The sequence below is a fragment of the Pseudophryne corroboree genome, chromosome 10, assembly GCF_028390025.1.
Source record: "Pseudophryne corroboree isolate aPseCor3 chromosome 10, aPseCor3.hap2, whole genome shotgun sequence".
NCBI classification, from domain to species: Eukaryota; Metazoa; Chordata; class Amphibia; order Anura; family Myobatrachidae; genus Pseudophryne; species Pseudophryne corroboree.
The window spans coordinates 25097706-25118636 of record NC_086453.1 but is presented as its reverse complement, the minus strand read 5'-3'; the positions used below and the strand labels follow the sequence as shown (position 1 = coordinate 25118636).

Genomic DNA, 20931 nt, shown 5'->3' with positions numbered 1-20931 from the left:
AAACACGGGGGAAAAAAGCAGGTCTGTTTTTTTTTAGCACTTTTTCACGAATTGTATTTCAGCACGGCAGTGTTTGGCTATTGTCGGCAGTGTTTGTGATTTGCACTTTTTAGTAAATTCCCGATTTCTACCAAATTGCTGGTGTATTTGACCGATGGTGTATTGATTCGTGATTTTTTGCTAGGACTTCCAAAATATTACGAATGCCCTCATCACTGCCGAGATTTTTGCTTAGTAAATTACCGAAATGACACTTTGAAGAAAAAACGGCATCTCGGTCAAAATCGGGAGCTTAGTAAATATACCCCCCTGTGTGAGATACTGTATCTTCTAGATTAAGTAAGTACCAAGAAATCACTCCCAACTTTAACTCTTGCCTGGAAATGGCATATACACTTCTTTGTTCTATAGCAAAGGTGAGCTGTCACTGATCAGTAATATGGTGGCTGTGCCGGCGTTGCACACGTACAGTCCCAGTGACCTGCAGTCAGGGCAGCCATCAGGGGGGGACTGCGGGGACTGGAGTCCCGGGCCCTTTCAGAGAGGGGGCCCCACCCTGGCTGCTACCACCAATACCTGGAGAGCTGCATCAGGCTGCGCAACAACAGCAGGCTGACGCGCAGGGAGGACTTCTTAAAACAAGCCTTCCCTGTGCATCAGCTCCCCGTGAACCAGTCCTGTAGGTCCGCAATGCTCCACCTATAGGTAACATCACATAGAGGTAGAGTAGTGCAGCAGAATCTTTCTTTTTTTCTTGGGGGGGGGGGGGGGGGGGGAGAGGGCCCTGTCTATTTTGTCAGTCTCTAACGTTTGCCCTCTCTATCCCGCCAGAGCAGACATTGAGCCCTGTCAGATGCAGTCCTTCCAACTCCTGCAGTAGGCATAGGTCGTCTCCAGTGCCTCTGCACATCAGGGACGTGCGGTGAGGTAAATGGCCCAAGGGTTCATGTGGGCATTATACACAGGTGCAGCAGTATATACATGTGGGCATTATACACAGGTGCAGCAGTATGTACATGTGGGTATTATACACAGATGCAGCAGTATATACATGTGGGCATTACACACTGGTGCAGCAGTATATACATGTGGGCATTACACACTGGTGCAGCAGTATATACATGTGGGCATTACACACTGGTGCAGCAGTATATACATGTGGGCATTATACACAGGTGCAGCAGTATATACATGTGGGCATTATACACAGGTGCAGCAGTATATACATGTGGGCATTATACACAGGGGCAGCAGTATATGCATGTGGGCATTATACACAGGGGCAGCAGTATATACATGTGGACATTATACACAGGTACAGCAGTATATACATGTGGGCATTATACACAGGTACAGCAGTATATACATGTGGGCATTAAACACAGGTGCAGCGGTATAGACATGTGGGCATTATACACAGGTGCAGCGGTATAGACATGTGGGTATTATACACAGGTGCAGCGGTATATACATGTGGGCATTATACACAGGTGCAGTAGTATATACATGTGGGCATTATACACAGGTGCAGCAGTATATACATGTGAGCATTCTACACAGGTGCACAGTGTATAGCTCCTAGGCCCTGGTTCTTCTTAAAAGCCTGCAGTGTTTCCCCTGGGAGCCTCCCAGGGGAGGATGGATCCTCCTGGGGAGGAGGATGACGGAGAGTCCCAGGCTGCAAGGCCTGAGGGAGGCCCTGGGAATTCTGACCTACCGATTGCAGTGGAAGCCTCAGTGCTGGAGGATTTGGACAGTACAGCGTTTCCAGTGATTGTGGGCCCGGTGATGAAACAGGATCCCCAACTGGAGACCCCCAAACTACAGGATGCCGGCTCTCTGGGTGAGGTAACCCAGGGAGGTGATAAGGTGAATGAACTTGCCTGTGGTGGGGCGGGGATTAGTGCTGGAGATGCCGAGGTTTCTGACTGCAGCCTGGAGGATTCATCATCCTCTAGTGATAAATACATGAATATGAGTCTAGAGGAATTAAGAATGGAGCAGAACCGTATATACTCCCGTATTACTTATAAAAAAAGAAGGCGTAACTGTAGCAGCAGATGGGAAAGAGTTGCCCTGAAAGATGAACTTTGGGAGCTGAATGACACTTTGGCTGCAGTTAAAAAGAGGATTAAAATGTTGCAGGATCAGGCTCTATTGCAAAAGGAAAAAGCACTGCTAGAGTCCATACCTGGACAAGATGGGTTCTGTGGCTGCATCTGGGCTCATATTTCCAGTGGAAGACATGGAGGTGGGCGGCCAGACTGCGGAAGAAGTGGTGGATATTGTGGGCCATGATGGAGGTGAAACCTCTGGGATTGCGTCTGGTGCCGTGGATACCGAGGGGAACCCTGCAATGACGTCATCCTGTGCTTTCCATGAGGGGGAGGTGTCTCTCCCAGAGAGAGTGCTGGGTGGTGGCAGTGCAGGGGGCATGGAGGCTGCCGGGGTGGCGGCGGGTGCCGGAGCTCTGGTGGCTGCTACTGCTTCGTGTGGACTCGCTCCCGATGCACTTGTCTCTGAAGCTGCGAGTATGGGGACGGCGCGAGCCGTGGTAGATGCTGAGGCTGGCTCTCCCTGTAAGCCTGCGGCGACTGGCTCCGGCTTAGTCGCTGTGGTGGCTGAGGCGAGCGGGGCCAAAGACGCATCATGTGTGACATCACGAGTGACATCATTAACTGCATCAATGGGAATTCCGGAGTATGAAGCCATATTAAAAACTGGGCAAAGATTGGCCCAAGGACTGCCGGCAGTTGATAAGAGCAGCTTAACCCCTGAGGAGACTACACTAGTAGAAACAGTTTACGGCGATATGGATATGCCTGTGAGGGCTTTAGCGGCCGTAAGCTTGATCCAGGCAAACCAAACTAGGATGGCTGGTGGGGCTGGTAGTGCGGGTATAGAGGTCAGTAAGAAGGTAAATATTCAGGCACCCAAGGGTCTCCCTGTAATCTCTCCTGTAGTTAGACCAGGATCTGGTTCATATGCCAAAACTTTGGAGGGTTCTGGTTGGGCTAGTACTGGTCCTCAGCTTGGGTTAAGTGGGGGTCAGCCTATAAAAAGGCGTAATGTGGTTCAGTTTAGATGGGTAGGGGAGGGGGAGGCTCCTTCAAAGTCGGAGTTCTTGGATATAGTATTCTCGCTGGGTTTTAGGGCCGCAGACCTTTTTGCGTGCATCCATCCGGTGAGAACTCCCGACTTTGAACTGAGCTTCCTCTCCCTGAATGGCTTGCAAGCTTTTGGCTCCCAATGGGAGAAGAATAAGATCAAGGAGCCGTACTGCCATTTTAAAACCAACACCATTACCAGGCAAGATAGGGTAAAGATTACTGTTCTGGTGCGCAATGAGTCACTACCGTCCGCAGATATCGTATATTGGTTGTCCAGGTCCTGCACAGTGTTGTCCCCACTTGAGAAATTTGATTATACTAAGGGGGTCTGGGGTGGTGCCTATTCGACCTATGTGAGGTTGCACCAGGTAGGGGCTGAGACTAAGCACATACCATCTGCTGCTTATATTGGCCGTGACCGGCTTCAGTGTATCTATCCTGGGCAGCCCAGAACTTGTCACAAGTGTGGTGACTTTCGCCACCTTAGTAATGATTGTACGGTTGTTAAATGTGCTTTGTGTGGCCAGATAGGGCACGGGTCCTGTGAGTGTAATAAGGTGAGGTGCAATCTCTGCGGAGCGGATGGCCATCCCTATAGTCGGTGCCCTAAAGCATTGCATAATCATGATGCAGGGGTGGTTGAGGAGGCACTAGAAATCAGGCCCAGTCGTGAGGATAACATGGTGGTTGCTTTACAGCATCAGGATATGTTGAGGAAACTAGAAGCTGGCGGGGTAGGGAAAGTCCAGGTCGAAAGGGGGGAAGCATCTTTTCAGGCAGTGAGTAAAGGCAGGAGGAAGAAGCTGAAAAAGAGGGGGGTGGACGTTGTATGCTCTAATAGGTTTGACGTTTTGTCCTCCGCTGATGATGAGGATGAGGGGGAGGTAGTCATGGTTGGGGGAAAAGAGCTAGTGTTTGTTCCGAATACTTCTAAAAGTAAAAAGCCAAAACAGGCCTCTAATCTGTCTGTTGATGGGATGGCAGTTACGGTCAAAGCTAAACAGGAAAAGGGGGGATGTGGTAAAGTTCAGAGCAAAACCAAGCACTTAGATAGTTCTCAGGGGGATCTAGAGTGGGATCCTACAGGGACAGAGTAAAGCCAGGCCTTGGGACCGCTATTAAATAAGGTTGAGGTAGTGCAGAGTTCAGAGGGGAAGGCCCCTCAATCTCCGGGAGAGGTGATGGTGGTGGAGGAGACTCCTGGCCTTGAGGTGGGGAGCCTTACCTATTCTCCTTTAGCGTCCTCTGGTGGGGATGATCCTGGGGGCGGTTCTTGTATTATTGCCCCAAAAGCCCCTGATCCGGATCCTCCCCCAGACAGGGTTGCAAATGGGGAGGGGTGTGATATTAGGGAGGGTGTTGTTGTAGAGGGATCTAAGGGTCTGTTCTGTGAGACTGCAGTCTCAGTTGTTGGTGGGGTAGAGGAGGGGGAGGTGGTAGAAATCTCTTTGTTCGATGAGGATGTTCTTCCCTTCGGGGTTACGTGTAAAAGAGTAGGGTCCTCGGACGAGGATTCTAAAAGACAAGCAAAGAAAAAGTGAATGGGGTCCTACCTCTATAATCCAAGAAACATGGATCCCCAACCTATACGAAGTGCCACTATTAATGTGGCTTCCGTGTTTTCTGAACGTGCTCGTTTCTTGGCCTTCGATTTTTTCAACACGGTTGATGTTGACTTTTTATTTTTGCAGGAGACCAGGGTAGGTGACTTGGCCACACTCCATCGGGCCAAGTGTCAGTGGAAGCGGGGGCCTTCCTTCTGGTCTCTTGCGGCCGAGGCGTCCAGTGGGTTGGCAGTGCTTTTTACTGATATGGTAAACGTGCACAGGATTATAGATTTACAGGTAGGTAGGTAGGTGCATGGTTTTAGATGTCAACCTGAGAGGACATGACCTGAGGCTAATAAACATCTGTGGGCCCCATTCAAAGTGGGACAGGAAATGTCTTTTCAGGGAGATAAAACCGTTTCTTTTTACGGCCCGGCAGATTGTCTTTGGAGGTGATTTTAACACCGTCATTAGGCCAAAAGACAGAGGGGACACAAAGGCGACCCTGGGCTATGATTCCAATTTTCTAGTTAGCATGGTTAGAGAGGCTGGTCTGGTGGATGTGCACGTTCGCCATTTCCCAGACCTCACAGGTTTCACCTATCATTGTGGTAGTCGTAGGTCTAGGATAGATAGGTTTTTTGTTAAGGAGTCCTCGAAAACTTTGCCTCCTGAGACAAAGCCAGTAGAGTTCTCCGATCACGTTTTTCTGTGTGTTGCTTTGAACGTCTCATAAACCCCTCAGAAACCCCTGAAGGAGGTGGGAGTTAGACAGTCCTTTAGAGACTTTCTTCAACTACAGGAAACACTTCTGGAGGCTGGTTGGAGTAGGTCTGAGTGGTGGGAGGAGTGTAAAAAGAGGACTCAAAGGCTTTTTCAAAGGCTGGTAGCCAGGAAAAACTTGACAAAAAGATGTATCTACCAGAGCCTGAGAAAGAAACTGGATTTCTTGATCTCTGAGCGTGGAGATAGTGGGGAAATCTCCCGGGTGAAGGCTCAGATGAAGGAATATCAGTACGATCGCCTGGCTTCTTTGATTCTGAAGAGGGATTATGGAAAGTATCACTCGCCTGATCCCTACCAGAGTTGCAGAAAATCAGTTGATTTGAGGGAGGTCCGGGGCCTGTTTGATGACAAGGGTACTCTTCATGAAGACAGGGAGGGTATTTTGGGAGTCATCAGGTCCTATTACTCCAGCCTTTTGTCTGAGCAGCCACTCATCAGAGAGAGGATGGATCAGTTTCTGAGGGAGACACCTGGGCTTGAGCAACTTGATCCTTCTTTTGACTCTTTGGGGAGTGATGTGACAGTGGAGGAGGTCAAGAAAGCCATAGACGGTTTGTCTATAAAAAAATCTCCAGGCCTAGATAGGTTAACATCTGAATTTTTTAAAGCTTTTTCAGATATCTTGGCCCCCCATCTCATGGAGGTATTTAATGAAAGCCTGGGTAAGGGATCACTCCCTCCCTCTATGAGATCCTCTGCTCTCATATTATTGTCTAAAGGTAGGGACCCGGTGCGTGTTGAGAACTGGAGCCCCATCGCTCTTCTCAATACGGACAGAAAGATTCTGGCAAAGGTACTTTTTAATCGGCTGATGGAAGTTTCCGGGCTGTTACTTTATCCGTCTCAGCATTGCACTGTAAAAGGCTGAAGCACCTTTAGTGCTGTCCTTGGCATCCGGGAGGCTGTGGAGCAATGTCGTGCTGAAAAATGGGGTAAGTATTTGCTGGCATTGGATCAGTCCAAGGCTTTTGACCGAGTTAATCATCAGTACGTGTGGGCTGTGCTGGAGAGGTATGGTCTTCCAGCGAGGGTGGTAGATTGGCTACGTGTCATTTACAATCAGGCTGAGAGCTTCCCACTTGTCAATGGCTGGGTAGGCCCTGCTTTTGCGGTCGACTCGGGTGTCCGTCAGGGGTGTCCCCTGAGCCCCCTTCTATATGTATTTGCAATTGATCCTTTTGTGCGGAGGATTGAGAGCGGTGCTGTGGCAGGGGTTCAGCTGGGCCCTGGGTTGCCGCTGAGGGTGGTGGCCTACGCAGACGATGTTACTGTGGTCCTGTCATCTGTGGCAGAGGCACGTGGCATGGAACATCTTATCTGTGAGTACTCTGAGGCTTCGTGCTCCAGAATCAATCAGGATAAGTGTGAAGCTTTCTGGATGGGGGAGGAAGGTGATGAATTTATCCTTCCAGATAGCCTCCCCCGCGCCAGTCCAGAGATAAAAATTCTAGGTATCAAATTTGGCCGTGGTGATTATGCCACTCAGAATTGGGAGAGGAGGCTGGAAGATGCTACCAGGAAGGTGCAGTCCTGGAGAAGGTGGCAACTTTCTCTCAGGGAGAGGGTTGACTTATGCATCTGATTCCTCTTTTTCTGTATGTCAGTTATGTGTGCTTCTTGCCACAGTCTTTGTGGACCAAGATGAATTCTTTATTCTTCCTGATGTTATGGGGGAATAGAATGAATCTGGTCAAGAGAGGGATCACCTACAGATCGAGGGAACAGGGGGGGCTGAGTATGGTCAACCCTGTGGTGTTTTTTGCTACAACGTTTTTAAAACTGAAGCTAGGGAGTTTGTTTTTTAAGAACTCCCCCTCGATGGGTAGAGAGTTTTAGGGCCTGGGTGTTTCCCTTCCTCAGGTTATGGATGGATGGTGGCCAAGTAAAAACCTTTCGAGTCCGGCATGGCTACCTCCCGATCTACGTTATACTGTGCTTGAAGATGACGAGGCTTTGGGAGCTGGAGGTGGGTGAAGTCAAAAACTTCTCTAGAAGGGAGTTGGAGAGAAGAATTTTGCAGACTCACTTTTATGCTCCGCTGTCGTTAAGGGACTGCCCAGGCAGTGTCTGCTCAGATGGGTTGTCTTTGATTAATTCTCAAAGAATCCCACTGAAGTTCAGAGATATTGTCTGGCTTTCTTTCCAAGGGAGGCTTTATGTGCGGGGTAACCTCAAGTGTCGAAGTGCCAATGATCGTGGCTGCCCACGTGAGGAATGTCTTGGGGAGGTGGAGACAATGGACCATTTCCTCCTTGAGTGTCCCTTCAATATAAAGGTTTACAGAGCGGTATCAAGGGCCTTACGCATCCCGTGCCTTTCGGGGCTTAGTTACCCTGAGTGGGTTTATGGGGCGTTCAAAGGGTATAGAAGGTTTGATTTAACCACAATTTTTATAGTTAGTTTAGCAGTTAGGTATCACACATGGGTGCACGGTGTCAGGTTTCCCTCAGAGCAAAGGTCCTCCCCTGTGAGGAGGTGGTGGGAAATATTCTGCATGAGGTTAAGAGGATGATGGATATGGATAGGAAGAGGTTGGATGCTGTCGGGTGGTCCAGGCTCTGGCGCCACCTGAAACCCCCTTGAGTGGGTAGCAGAAGTCCTTTTCTTGTTCATCTTATGGCTTCCTATCCTTCACCTTCCCGTAGATTTTCTTTTTTCTGTTTTTTTCATTAAAGCGGTTTGCATATGACTAAAAGACTTCATTCATCTTTTCATTGCTTATGGTTATGAGATGTGTTGTTCGAATACAGTAGGTTGTTTTTTGCTTAAATGTTAAGCAATATTGACATTGCGTATAGTTATACAAGCTTTGTTGCTTTTTGGTTTGGATTATTGGGCAACAATTCAATGTATATTGTATGTCCTATTTTTATGAGTTTTACCATATTTATGTAATGTATGTTGCAATTTTTCTTAATAAAAGATAGCAGTATATACATGTGGGCATTATACACAGGTGCAGCAGTATATACATGTGGGCGTTATACACAGGTGCAGCAGTATATACATGTGGGCATTATACACAGGTACAGCAGTATATACATGTGGGCGTTATACACAGGTGCAGCAGTATATACATGTGGGCATTATACACAGGTGCAGCAGTACATACATGTGGGCATTATACACAGGTACAGCAGTATATACATGTGGGCATTATACACAGGTGCAGCAGTATATACATGTGGGCATTATACACAGGTGTAGCAGTATATACATGTGGGCATTATACACAAGTGCAGCAGTATATATTATTATTATTATTATTATTATTATTATTATTATCCTTTATTTATATGGCGCCACAAGGGTTCCGCAGCGCCCAATTACAGAGTACATAAACAAATAATCAAACAGGAAAACAGCAACTTACAGTTGATGACAATATAGGACAATACAGGGTAAATAAACATAGTTACATCAGCAGATGACACTGGAATAAGTATCAGGTGGCAGAAGACTGCTGGATTTGGTGCAGTTGAAGATTATTAAAGTAAGAAAAAGGATAAGTACATGAGGGAAGAGGGCCCTGCTCGTGAGAGCTTACATTCTAAAGAGGAGGAGTAGACAGACAGGGGTGACACAGATGGGGTACATAGAGAGCGTGGAACAGAGGGTTCGGATGAGATTTGGCTGGGTTTGGTGAAGAAGTGGGTCTTGAGAGCCTGTTTGAAGTTTTGTAGAGAGGTGGAGAGTCTGAGGGGGAGAGGTAGGGAATTCCAGAGAAGTGGTGCAGCACGTGAAAAATCTTGGAGCTAGGAGTGGGAGGAGGTAATCAGAAGACAGGAGAGTCGGCGTGCATTAGCAGAGTGAAGAGGACAGGTGGGAGTGTAAAGGGAGATAAGGTCAGAGATGTAACTGGGAGAGGAGTGGGTGAGGGCTTTGTAAGCGAGTGTGAGAAGCTTGAAATGGATTCTGAAATGGAAGGAGAGCCAGTGAAGGTCTTGTAAGAGAGGAGAGGTGGACGCAGTGCGTTTGGTGAGGAAAATGAGCCTGGCAGCAGCATTGAGGATAGATTGGAGTGGAGAGAGGTATTTGTCAGGAATGCCACATGTGGGCATTATACACAGGTGCAGCAGTATATACATGTGGGCATTATACACAGATGCAGCAGTATATACATGTGAGCATTATACACAGGTGCAGCAGTATATACATGTGGGCATTATACACAGGTGCAGCGGTATATACATGTGGGCATTATACACAAGTGCAGCGGTATATACATGTGGGCATTATACACAGGTGCAGCAGTATATGCATATGGGCATTATACACAGTTGCAGCAGTATACACATGTGAGCATTATACACAGTTGCAGTAGTATATACATGTGGGCATTACACACAGGTGCGGCAGTATATACATGTGGGCATTATACTGAGGTGCAGCAGTATATACATGTGGGCATTATACACAGGTGCAGCAGTATATACATGTGGGCATTATACACAGGTGCAGCAGTATATACATGTGGGCATTATACACAGGTGCAGCGGTATATACATGTGGTCATTATACACAGGTGCAGCGGAATATACACGTGGACTACGATTGGGAATAGTAACCTGTGCCGAGCGCAGCGGTAGCAGAGCGAGGCACCTTGTCCGCGCGAGCCATGCAAGGGGATGCGGTACACTGATTGGGGTTCCCGGTTATATTATGGAAAAAACGACACGAAAAACAGTTCAAAAATCTATATAGACATTTTCACGCGTCGACCATTTTCACGTGTCGACCATTAGTCCATGTCGACCATGTCAGTGTTGACCAATAGTGGTCGACCTAATGACTATCGAACTGAACATGGTCGACCATTCATACCGGAACCCCTTAATGTTACCTGGTCCGCCCATAGATTGTGATGTCGCCTAGTCTCAGATAGCAGTTTGTAGCTTACTTGCGTTTGCAAAGTGCAAATTATTCAGTTTGCAGCACAACAAACACAATAGGATGAGAGGGAATCGCTCATTGCTTTGAGATATCATTAATGTGAAGTCACTTTTATAAATATTTATAAATGTTGCTTGTATCTCTTAACAGATAAGATGGGACCTATTTCTGGAGTGCAACAATGCAGAATTGACGATCGCTTTTGACGTTCAGCCTATGGAACACAGAGACAGTTACTCCACAAAGAGCTGGGATGCGCTGTTATACTGTTCTGTATGAACTAGACTCTGGAACTTCATCAGATGTCATCTCACTTGTTTGCAAAGAAAACTACATTTCCAAAATTGGGCAGGATCGACGCCCTGTCTGCTGAAAGGGTAAGGGGGGTAAATCCAGGTGATCCCCCGTTAATCAGGATATTAGGAAACATAAACTAGCGTTTGCTTGCGCTGAAGTGTGTTTCTGGTGACCAGACAATAGTCTGCTTTTGCCTCCGAGTTTTCCTTCTTTGTAGAATCAGCCAAGTGTCCGCAAAGTGCTTAAACCAAAGGGATGTTTTGCACTTATGTTAATTAAGATGTTTTAAAATAATTGCTTTCTCAAGTTCTAGATCCTTGGCAATAAACAAATGCTTGGCTGACCGTCTGCGACACTGAGTATCTCGGAACAGAACAATGAAAGCAAGGTGACATAAAGGCAGCCGCAGAAGCAGACTTCAAAGATACAGATTTCTATTTGAGATACAAAAGCTTAAGAAGTGCAAACGTTGGACTTTTCTTTGGTGTTTTTTCAATAAATATATTTATATATTGAAAGAAACAATTACGGTGATTCATCCGATGTCATTTGTGGGTTCAATTTACCAGCAGGCCCCGGAATTATGTCATATCCGCTTGCCTGAAATATAAAGCGTTGCTGTGAGGAAAACGGACGGTCTAACCTGAGGAGCTTACAAATCCAGACCAGCTGTTGAGGCCTATTGGAGATGCTAGAATTTGATTTGCCACTTTCACCATGGAAACCTTCAGGCAACTGAAGCCTCCGGAATTGTGGTCATGTTCATCGACGCCAAGCGCCAGGCGCCGACGGTTCAAGCTAAAAAAAGGTCAGAGGTCACCGGAGTTAGACGTCCGGAGTCAAGCAGAGGGGGCAGCGGTCATAGGGCAAACCCTGACTCCCCCTGCCATAGAGGTGACCCCATCTAGTGAGGATGATGCATGGTCCAACTGTTCCACACCGAGTGCGTCGCCAAAGAGACGCAGGTCGCTGCTGAAGAAATGGCTGAGACGGAAAGAAGGACGAGGATGGTGAGTGATGAAGCTAAGTATGTTTGAGCGGCAAAAATGACTGTAACGTTCATAGGGTCTCATGATGGGATGTTGTATCTTCTCCCAGCTTTTTATGGGGTTCTCTAGCTGGTATCTGTGGTTGAATTAACATTACCCCCAGATAGCATAATCATGCAGCGCCACCTACAGTATGCAGGGATGTGTACACATATAGGGGGCAATTCAGACCTGAACGTAGCAGCAAATTTGTTAGCAGTTCGGCAAAACCATGGGGGTAATTCCAAGTTGATCGCAGCAGGAAATTTTTTAGCAGTTGGGCAAAACCATGTGCACTGCAGGGAGGGGGGGGGGGGCAGATATAACATTTGCAGAGAAATTTAGATTTGGGTGGGTTGTTTTGTTTCTGTGCAGAGTAAATACTGGCTGCTTTATTTCTACACTGCAATTTAGATTTCTGTTTGAACACACCCCACCCAAATCTAACTCTCTCTGCACATGTTACATCTGCCCTACCTGCAGTGCACATGGGGCCTAATTCAGATCTGTTCGCTCGCTAGCTATTTTTTGCAGCGCTGCGAACAGATAGACGCCGCCTATAGGGGAGTGTATTTTAGCTTTGCAAGTGTGCAAACGCGTGTGCAGCCGCCCTGTACAAAAACAGCTTGTGCAGTTTCTGAGTAGCTCTGACCTTACTCAGCCGCTGCGATCACTTCAGCCTATTCGAGCCCGAAATTGACGTCAGACACCCGTCCTGCAAATGCTTTGACATGCCTGCGTTTTTCCAACCACTCCCAGAAAATGGTCAGTTGCCACCCACAAACGCCTTCTTCCTGTCAATCTCCTTGCGATCGGCTGTGCGAATGGTTTCTTCGCTAGAACCAGTGCACAACAACGATCCACTTTGTACCGGTACGGAGCGCCTGTGCATTGCGGTGCATACGTATGCGCTGTAGTTACCTGATCGCTGCGCAGCGAAAAACGCTAGCAAGCGAACAGATCTGAATTAGGCCCATGGTTTTGCTCAACTGCTGACAAATTTGCTTCCACGATCAGGTCTGAATTACCCCCATATTCTCTCAACTCTTCCTGTGTGTTTAGGAATGGCAGCTATTGTAGAGATTCTTCAAAACATAGGAATACATGGTCTGTATATGAGTTACATGTGGGAGTGAAAGGATTAAACAAAGCAAAAAAAACTCACGGTTTGTCTAAAACATGTATAAAATCACCTCTGAGTTCAAGAGCTGACATTCTTTAGATGTCTTCAGTTACTCCAGGACTTGATCTCAAAAAACCATCGCCGGCTACAGAGCCGGCCCTAAGCAATATGATGCCTTAGGCAAGATTTTGGCTGGTGCCCCCTAACACCACTGCTGGTTCCGCCTCTGATCCTACGCCCTTTCCCAGCACCATCACCCCTCACCCATAGCAGTCCTTATTTTGGTGTTTGTAGGGGCATGGCCACACAATAGTAACCCCAAATCCAATAATGCAACACAGTACTGCAACTTTATTCACATTTGATCATGCGATAGTGTCCATAATTCATATTACATCCCACAGTAGTATCACTTTACCTTATATATGTTACTCCTCACAGTAGAGCCCCTTATTCAAATTACATCACACTGAATTGCTCCTTATTCACATTACACCACACCTTATTGCCCTTTATTCACATTAGACAACATAGTAGTGCCCTTTCTATGTGCAACGCCACATAGTAGAGCACCTTATACACATAATGCCACACATTAGTAATGCATTTATACACCATTCCACACAGTAATGCCCCTTACACATATGAGACACATTAATGTCCTTATAAACATAATGCACCTTACACATTATGACAACCTTTATTAATGCCCTTTTACACATAATGTCCCTTACACATATGCTGCACATTATTAATGCCCTTATACACATAATGACACACATAGTGCCCCCTACACATTTGCTGCACATTATTAGTGCCCCTATACACATAATGACACACGTACAGTAGTACCCTGTTACACATATGCCGCACATTATTAATGCCCTTATACACATAATGACACACATAGTGCCCCTTACACATATGTTGCACATTATTAATGCATTTTTACATGACACACATAATGTTCCTTACACATATTCTGAACACTACTGCACAACCAGCCCACTCACATGCACACAGCAATCATGCTGCCACTAACACTGTGACCTCTGCCTCTGCTTGGATACAGATGTGTCCTCATAAAGCTTGCCTCAATGCTAACATCTGGCACCTTTTTTTAATGAAAATGCATCTTATTTGCATTGCTATGTGGCTAGGATGCACAAGCAGCTTCTGCTGATTAAAATGATATGCGGCATGCCTATATACTTTGTGAGACTGTGGCTGTATCTGCATATGAAATGCTACACACATAATATAGGCATGCCGCATATCATTTTAATCAGCAGAAGCTGCTGATGCCCCTAGGCATATCAAATGCCCTAGGAAATTGCCTAGTTTGCCTATGCCTATTGCCGGCTCTGGCCGGCTAATCTGTTTTGAATTACTATAAGCCACACAATTCCTTGCAGCGTTGTAAAATCTAAAGGACCGATTTAGCTCCTCACGCAGTCCCAAGTCGGTCGCAATTGGACCATTGTTTTTCGGGACTGCTCATGCTCTGGGGTCACAGTGCACTGGACGCCGCAGCCTGAATGAGGAGATCCATTTCGCCTGCGATTTGTGGGAGTGGTGAGGTCAGTGACTGCGTCTTCTGACGCAGATTTACTGGCTTCGGCAGGGGAGATGTAGCGGCTATTCTGAGTGACATTACAGTACAGACAATATTTGGCCATTCACATTAGACCCTGAACCAGTGGAGCTTACAATCCATATTTCCTGTCACATGCACACACACTAGGATTAATGTTTGTTAGACGCAAATTAACCTACCGGTATATTTGTGGAATGTGGGAGGAAACCAGAGCACCTGCAGGAAGCTCATGCAAGCGTGGGGAGAACATACAAACTCCACACAGAGTCAAGGTGGGAACTGAACCCAAGACCTCAAAGAGGCAGCAGTGCTAACCATTACACTAACCGTGCTCCCTATAAATTGTAAGATATGTGCGGGTATGCTAATCTATTTATTCTGCTTTTTACAAAAACAGTTCTAGGTTCTATGAATATTAACTGTATTCTAGATTAAAGCAGGTATACGGCTGTAAGACCACTAAATATGGTGTGATTGTCCATACGTCTGTGTGAATATGAAAGAGGAATGTGTTATATTGGATTCTTGGAACGATACATTATCTTAATAAATTCCATATGTTTGTCAGCGCAGTTCATGCGGAAAGTTCTACTGGTTCTAAAACAAATTGATAAAGAGGTCTTGCTTGGAAAGAATTGCTTTTGATGGAAGAGGATCAAAGTCAGGTCACATAAAGCATACGTCAAAACACATTAACTCCTTGTTTGCAAGATACCACATTATTATAAACAAGTTTTTTAGGAGTGATTATGACCACATTTGGAGGATCAGGCTATAATAATGACATGGATGAGTAGCAAATGAAGTGGGTTAGAGATACAACGGCCTGCAGTTGGTAAATTAGCATTTCAGCTCCAGTATCTTTTGCATGTTATTCATTTATAGGGGTATATTCAATTAGTAGCGATAACGGACTTTTCGCGTGAAAAGTCCGGTTTTCGCGCGAAAAACCGGACTTTTCCCGCGAAACGCAATTACAGCCTATTCAATTTTCTTGGAAAATTTATCGGTGATAATTTTTTCACTAATTTCACTTCACCTACTCTGAAGCAGGTGAAAAGTTGGGAAAAGTCACTATTTTAAGGTAAAAATGTTTGGATATGGTACAGAACTCCTGGGATACCCCCCTTAATGACTAATTAGGCACGTTGAGGTTTTTAATTATTTTTAATTGGCCAATAATGACATGTCATTTTTGGGGTGAAAAAGTACAAAGTGATGGAAATTGGGGTTCAATGTATGGGACAGGTATATTGGGGTGCTTTATGAGTGGGACAGGTGTTTTTAGGCTTGCAGATGGGAGTAATCTGTCTGTTTCCACTTTTTTTTTTTTAAAGTACCCTAAAATGACCCAAATATATACTTATACCCATTTTCATGTACCCCAAATTTAATGAGAGCATTATTTTGCTCAAAAAAACTTGCTTTCTATAATTTTTTTGCATTTTTTAAAAAATGCATATAACCGCCATTTCACACAATTTAAGTCCCCAAGAACTCTCTAATGTGATCTCTAATACACTTCTCTTCTGTTTTCCTATGTTAGTTTAGCATTTTTTGGGGTACAGGCTGATTTCCACATTTTCACCTGCACTTTTCACTGCAAGAATTTTCAGGTGAAACCCGTTTGGAATTAAATAGGTCGAAAAATGGAGCGTTTTCGCGGCAATTTTCGCCCGATTGCCGCGAAAATTTTTCGGGCTAAAAATTGCCGCGAATTTGCGGATAATTGAATTCCCTAGTAAGTTTATATACCGGCAGCATATTCCGTAGCCCTTTACAATGTTTCATGTGAAGACAGGTACAAAGTTTGAGGGTCTGTGCCAGCGTGTCACCCGTCTGATTACGTAGGAGGTCACAGTAGGGATGTCAGGCTTCTGGTGAACTACTACAGGAAGGCTGCCTGGAGGCAACAGGAGATAAGGTTCATCTAAAACATCCCACTTACAGAAAAGTAGGCAGTGTCAGTAAACGGAATTATGCATACTGTTACGAAGTATAACATAAAACTGCATCACAGGTTCTCAAACTCGATCCTCAGGACTCCACACGGTGCATGTTTTGCAGGTCTCCTCACAGAATGACAAGTGAAATAATTAATTCCACCTGTGGACCTTTAAAAATGTGTCTTTGAGTAATTAATTAACCTGTGCACCTGCTGGGTTACCTGCAAAACATGCATTGTGTGGGGTCCTGAGGACCGAGTTTAAGAACCTATGAACTACATTATATCAAATGTTGGACCTCACTCTACGAAACAAGGGGGTCATTCCGAGTTGTTCGTTCGCAAGCGGATTTTAGCAGATTTGCTCATGCTAAGCCGCCGCCTACTGGGAGTGAATCTTAGCATCTTAAAATTGCGAACGACGTATTCGCAATATTGCGATTACACACCTCGTAGCAGTTTCTGAGTAGCTTCAGACTTACTCGGCATCTGCGATCATTTCAGTGCTTGTCGTTCCTGGTTTGACGTCACAAACACACCCAGCGTTCGCCCAGACACTCCCCCGTTTCTCCGGCCACTCCTGCGTTTTTTCCGGAAACGGTAGCGTTTTTTTCCCACACGCCCATAAAACGGCCTGTTTCCGCCCAGTAACACCCATTTCCTGTCAATCACATTACGATCGCCAGAACGATGAAAAAGCCGTGAGTAAAAATCCTAACTGCATAGCAAATTTACTTGGCGCAGTCGCAGTGCGGACATTGCGCATGCGCATTAAGCGGAAAATCGCTGCGATGCGAAGATTTTTACCGAGCGAACAACTCGGAATGACCCCCAAGGTTCAAACATCTGGGATGTTTCCAACTGAGGCTAGACAACCCGTCTTATAAGTCTACAGTCTGTCCACTGATTATTTCAATGTCTCCTCCAAATCGTGGTTGCCAGTCTTGGTTGGTTGGCATAGGTCATACCTTCCAACCCGCCAGATGTCAGTGGGAAAGTCACGATTTGCACCAGTGTCTCATGAACCCTTTTGTTGCTGAACAGGGAACTTGAAGAGGATGATAAATTGCCACCTCTTTTGCGTAGTCTTGTTTGCCCAGATGCCAGGCCACATAAGAAATACCTTTGCACTTTTCAGTGCTGGGCCCTGTTGACTTTAGAATTTGGGATAGAGGTTCGTAATTTGGGACACCCTCTACTGTATGAAGCGAAGGCAAGGCAAAGAATCTCTCGTCTGTATTAATACCGTTCCTGGATATAATCGGGGCTGCAGGGACGTGACAGGAGAAAGGAAAGGGCGGAGAATCAGTTTATGCTCCAGATAATTTATGTACCACAGTTTTCTGTCTTCATGTTGTAGAGCGACTGTATGCAGTCCTGCAGTTTTGTGTAGTACTGCCCCCTAGTGCCGAAAGTGTCAAACTACAGCACTGCATTAATTTGTTAAGCATTCAGCAGGTGTCTTTCACTCATCATGTGACAAAAACTAACCTCCCATTAGTATAACTTAATTGGTTAATGATTACATAATTCACACTCCTTTCAGTTTAGGTGGCATGCTTTATTAATAGAGGTGTTTGTAAATGATTAGGAAACCCAGTGACTCTGATTTACAATTAATTCTGCATATTCAGAGAATTTGGGTTCTGAATCAACCCAGTCTCTCCGTGGGGCTGACACTGAGTTCCATGCAATACCGATATTCACACAAATGGTCGATGTTTTTTAAATGTGCATGCGTCTAAAAAGTCACACAGTGCATGCGTCCCACAGTGTGCAGACGCAGTATCATGTACTGTAAATGTATTAGACATTCTGGGTGTGACAGGGAGGTGGCTGTGCAGACGCGTGAAGATGTAACATCTTATGGGCTTGTTATAGGAATGTTGCGGATATTACGCTGAACTGGTTGCAAACTCAGACGCTTAATCGCTCCCAGGGCCTAATTCAGACCTGACCGCTCACTGGGCTTTTTTTGCAGTCCTGCATTACATAGTCGCCGCCCATAGGGGAGTGTATTTTAGCTGTGCAAGTGTGTGATCGCCTGTGTAGCCGAGCGGTACAAACATATCTTGTGCAGTCTCTGCACAGCCCAGGACTTACTCAGCCGCTGCAATCACATCAGCCTGTCCGGGACCAGAATTTACCTCAGGAACCCTCCCTGCAAACACTTGGACACGCCTGTGTTTTTCCAACCACTCCCAGAAAACGGTCAGATGCCACCCACAAACGCCCTCTTCCTGTCAATCTCTTTGCGATCGCCCGTGCGAATGGATTCTTCGCACATACCCATCACACAGCAACGAACCGCTTTGAACCCGTGCGACGCGCCTGCGCATTGCGGTGCATACGCAGTTCTGACCTGATCGCAGCGGTGCAAAAAAACGCTAGCGAGCGATCAGGTCTGAATTAGGCCCCCAGTCCTTGCACAGTTAGACGCAAACGTCTACACCAGGGGAAAGGCTGTAACTAGCATTGGCGTACAGTCAGAGATGTGACTACAGCAAAACACTCTAAATCGGTTGTATTAGCATGCAACATTGAATCAGCAAGAACTGAAGGGTGTAGATGAACTTGTTGGGCGCTGGAAAGAGAATGGGCTGCCTTGGATACACACAGGGGTTTTCCTTCTTCCCCCAAGAAAACGTATGTAGAAGTGTAAAACGGTGTAGCCTGGGCGCCCTCTTTTAGTGGATAAGTGCAGAAACCAAGAAAAGGAGCCGCAGGTGGTATATACGGAAGGGTGGTTCAGACTTCACCCTGCTCTGGCTCCTGAGCTTACCAATGTAGATTCGTCAGCAGTCGAGTGCAGTAGTCCCAACGTGCCAATGTCCAGTAGCCTCCTGGACATTGACACGTTGGGACTACTGCACTCCACTGCGGCTCCTTTGCTACCTTCTTGGTACGACTTGTTTTATTAAGAAATTGGGACATATGTCCCTAAAGTGTTTTATGCCTATTATGTTTTATTAAATTCACACGTTTTATTGCTTTAATAATACAGCTGTATGGCACTTATTGGAGATATTAAATCATGACCTACTCAGTCTAAATACTTGTTTATAAAGGAAACCATTGCCTTGGTTTCTGCACTTAGCCACTAAAAGAGGGCGCCCAGGCTACACCATTTTACACTTCAACATTGAATCAGCCCCTGTCATTGGATGTCCTTCTACTGCTCAGGTCTTACAGGAAACCTGCAGTTGCTTGGCAGTGTTGCCTGGTGTGTGTTGTGGGCCGAGTGAGTTAAACCACCCAGCGCGGCCGCAACCCCAAGAGTGGAGTGATACAGCTGTGTGATGAGGTTCAAAGCACAGTCGAAAGTAGATCAGGCCTGAGGTGTGCGGTCGTTGGGAAATAATGCAAGGTCATGTGATCTTGTGTGTCCAATCACGTTGGTGAAATCTGCCTCAATATAGCACACCATTTTATAAATATATACATACTAGCTGTTCTACCCAGTGATCGCAAAATACGTGCTGTACCACCCATCACCCGGACCCATAGTCATGCATGCTAATATGAATGAGATTATCCAAATTGGCATGCATGCATAAATGAGCCGGCACCAACGATGAACGAGCGCGGGGCCGCGCATCGTTCATCTTTGGTGCCTACACCAGAGGTTCCCAAACACAGTCCTCAAGGCCCCCCAACAGTCCAGGTTTTAGGTATATCCCTGGCTCAGCACAGATGGTTAAATCAAATTGATTAAGGTGCTAATTAAGTCACCTGTGGCCAAGCATGGATACATTTAAAACCAGGACCGTTGGGGTGCCTTGAGGACCGCATTTGGGAACACTGAAAGATATGAATGGTATCTTGTTCATTAATGAACGAGATCGTTCATATCTCTCAGTGTTATCGGCCAGCGTGTAGGGCCCAATACTTGGATCTCATCTCTGAACGATATGTCCACTTACTGTGTTTCTCAGATTATTTATTGTTTATTTAGAATGAAAACAAATTATTAGATAAAAAATATTTTATGTTTATTTACATTTTTTATACATTTTAAGCCTTGGTTTGTTTGTTTTTTAAGACGTGCTGTGTGTCTGCAAACATTTGGTCAAGCCAATGTGGATGGTTTGTTCAGTGTGTTTTTAGTTTCCTGTAAGTACAGTGAGTAATGCTGGCAACACATTTATAGATATATCTGCAGATCTATTGATTTGCAGATACTGTATACCTGTAGACGGACCGGGCAGTGTTTTGTGCATACACACTGCCCGATCTGTTGGGACTGACGTCATGAACTGGGCAGGCATTTACATGTGCTGTCAATCACCACACAGCATGATGTGCCAATATATTGATAGATATATTGGCCGTCGGCTGTGCTGCAGGGCCGACGTGATATGTCTGTGAATGACGGCGTTCACAGACATATCGCTCGTGCACACCGGCCGACGGACCTGCGATATATTGGGCGTTCAAGAGAACGGCCAATATATCGGCCAATTGAAACTATTAACACTGGACTTAGGGACTAATTCAGACCTGATCGCTCGCTAGCGGTTTTTGCAGCGCTGCAATCAGGCCAGAACTGCGCATGCATATGCACCGCAATGCGCAGGCGGGTCGCACAGGTACAAAGCGGATCGC

The 20931-nt window shown here is 46.0% G+C and overlaps 1 protein-coding gene and 1 long non-coding RNA gene across 8 annotated transcripts in view; one reads left to right on the top strand and one right to left on the bottom strand.

The window, feature by feature from the left end:
* Positions 1 to 20931, top strand: part of GRAMD1A (GRAM domain containing 1A) — a 268012-nt gene that overhangs the window by 35053 nt on the left and 212028 nt on the right. For 6 of the 7 annotated variants that reach the window (XM_063942242.1, XM_063942238.1, XM_063942244.1 and 3 more), the window contains exon 2: positions 10487 to 11643. In XM_063942242.1, the coding sequence (XP_063798312.1) occupies positions 11351 to 11643 (293 nt within the window). In that variant the 5' untranslated portion in view covers positions 10487 to 11350. Of the gene's footprint in view, positions 1 to 838; positions 928 to 10486; positions 11644 to 20931 lie in introns of those variants that run through there. The other variant, XM_063942239.1, reaches the window with a different exon arrangement.
* The window catches only part of LOC134965860 (uncharacterized), a 206593-nt gene that overhangs the window by 164341 nt on the left and 21321 nt on the right, over positions 1 to 20931 (bottom strand). The gene's annotated exons all lie outside the window — the stretch shown is intronic.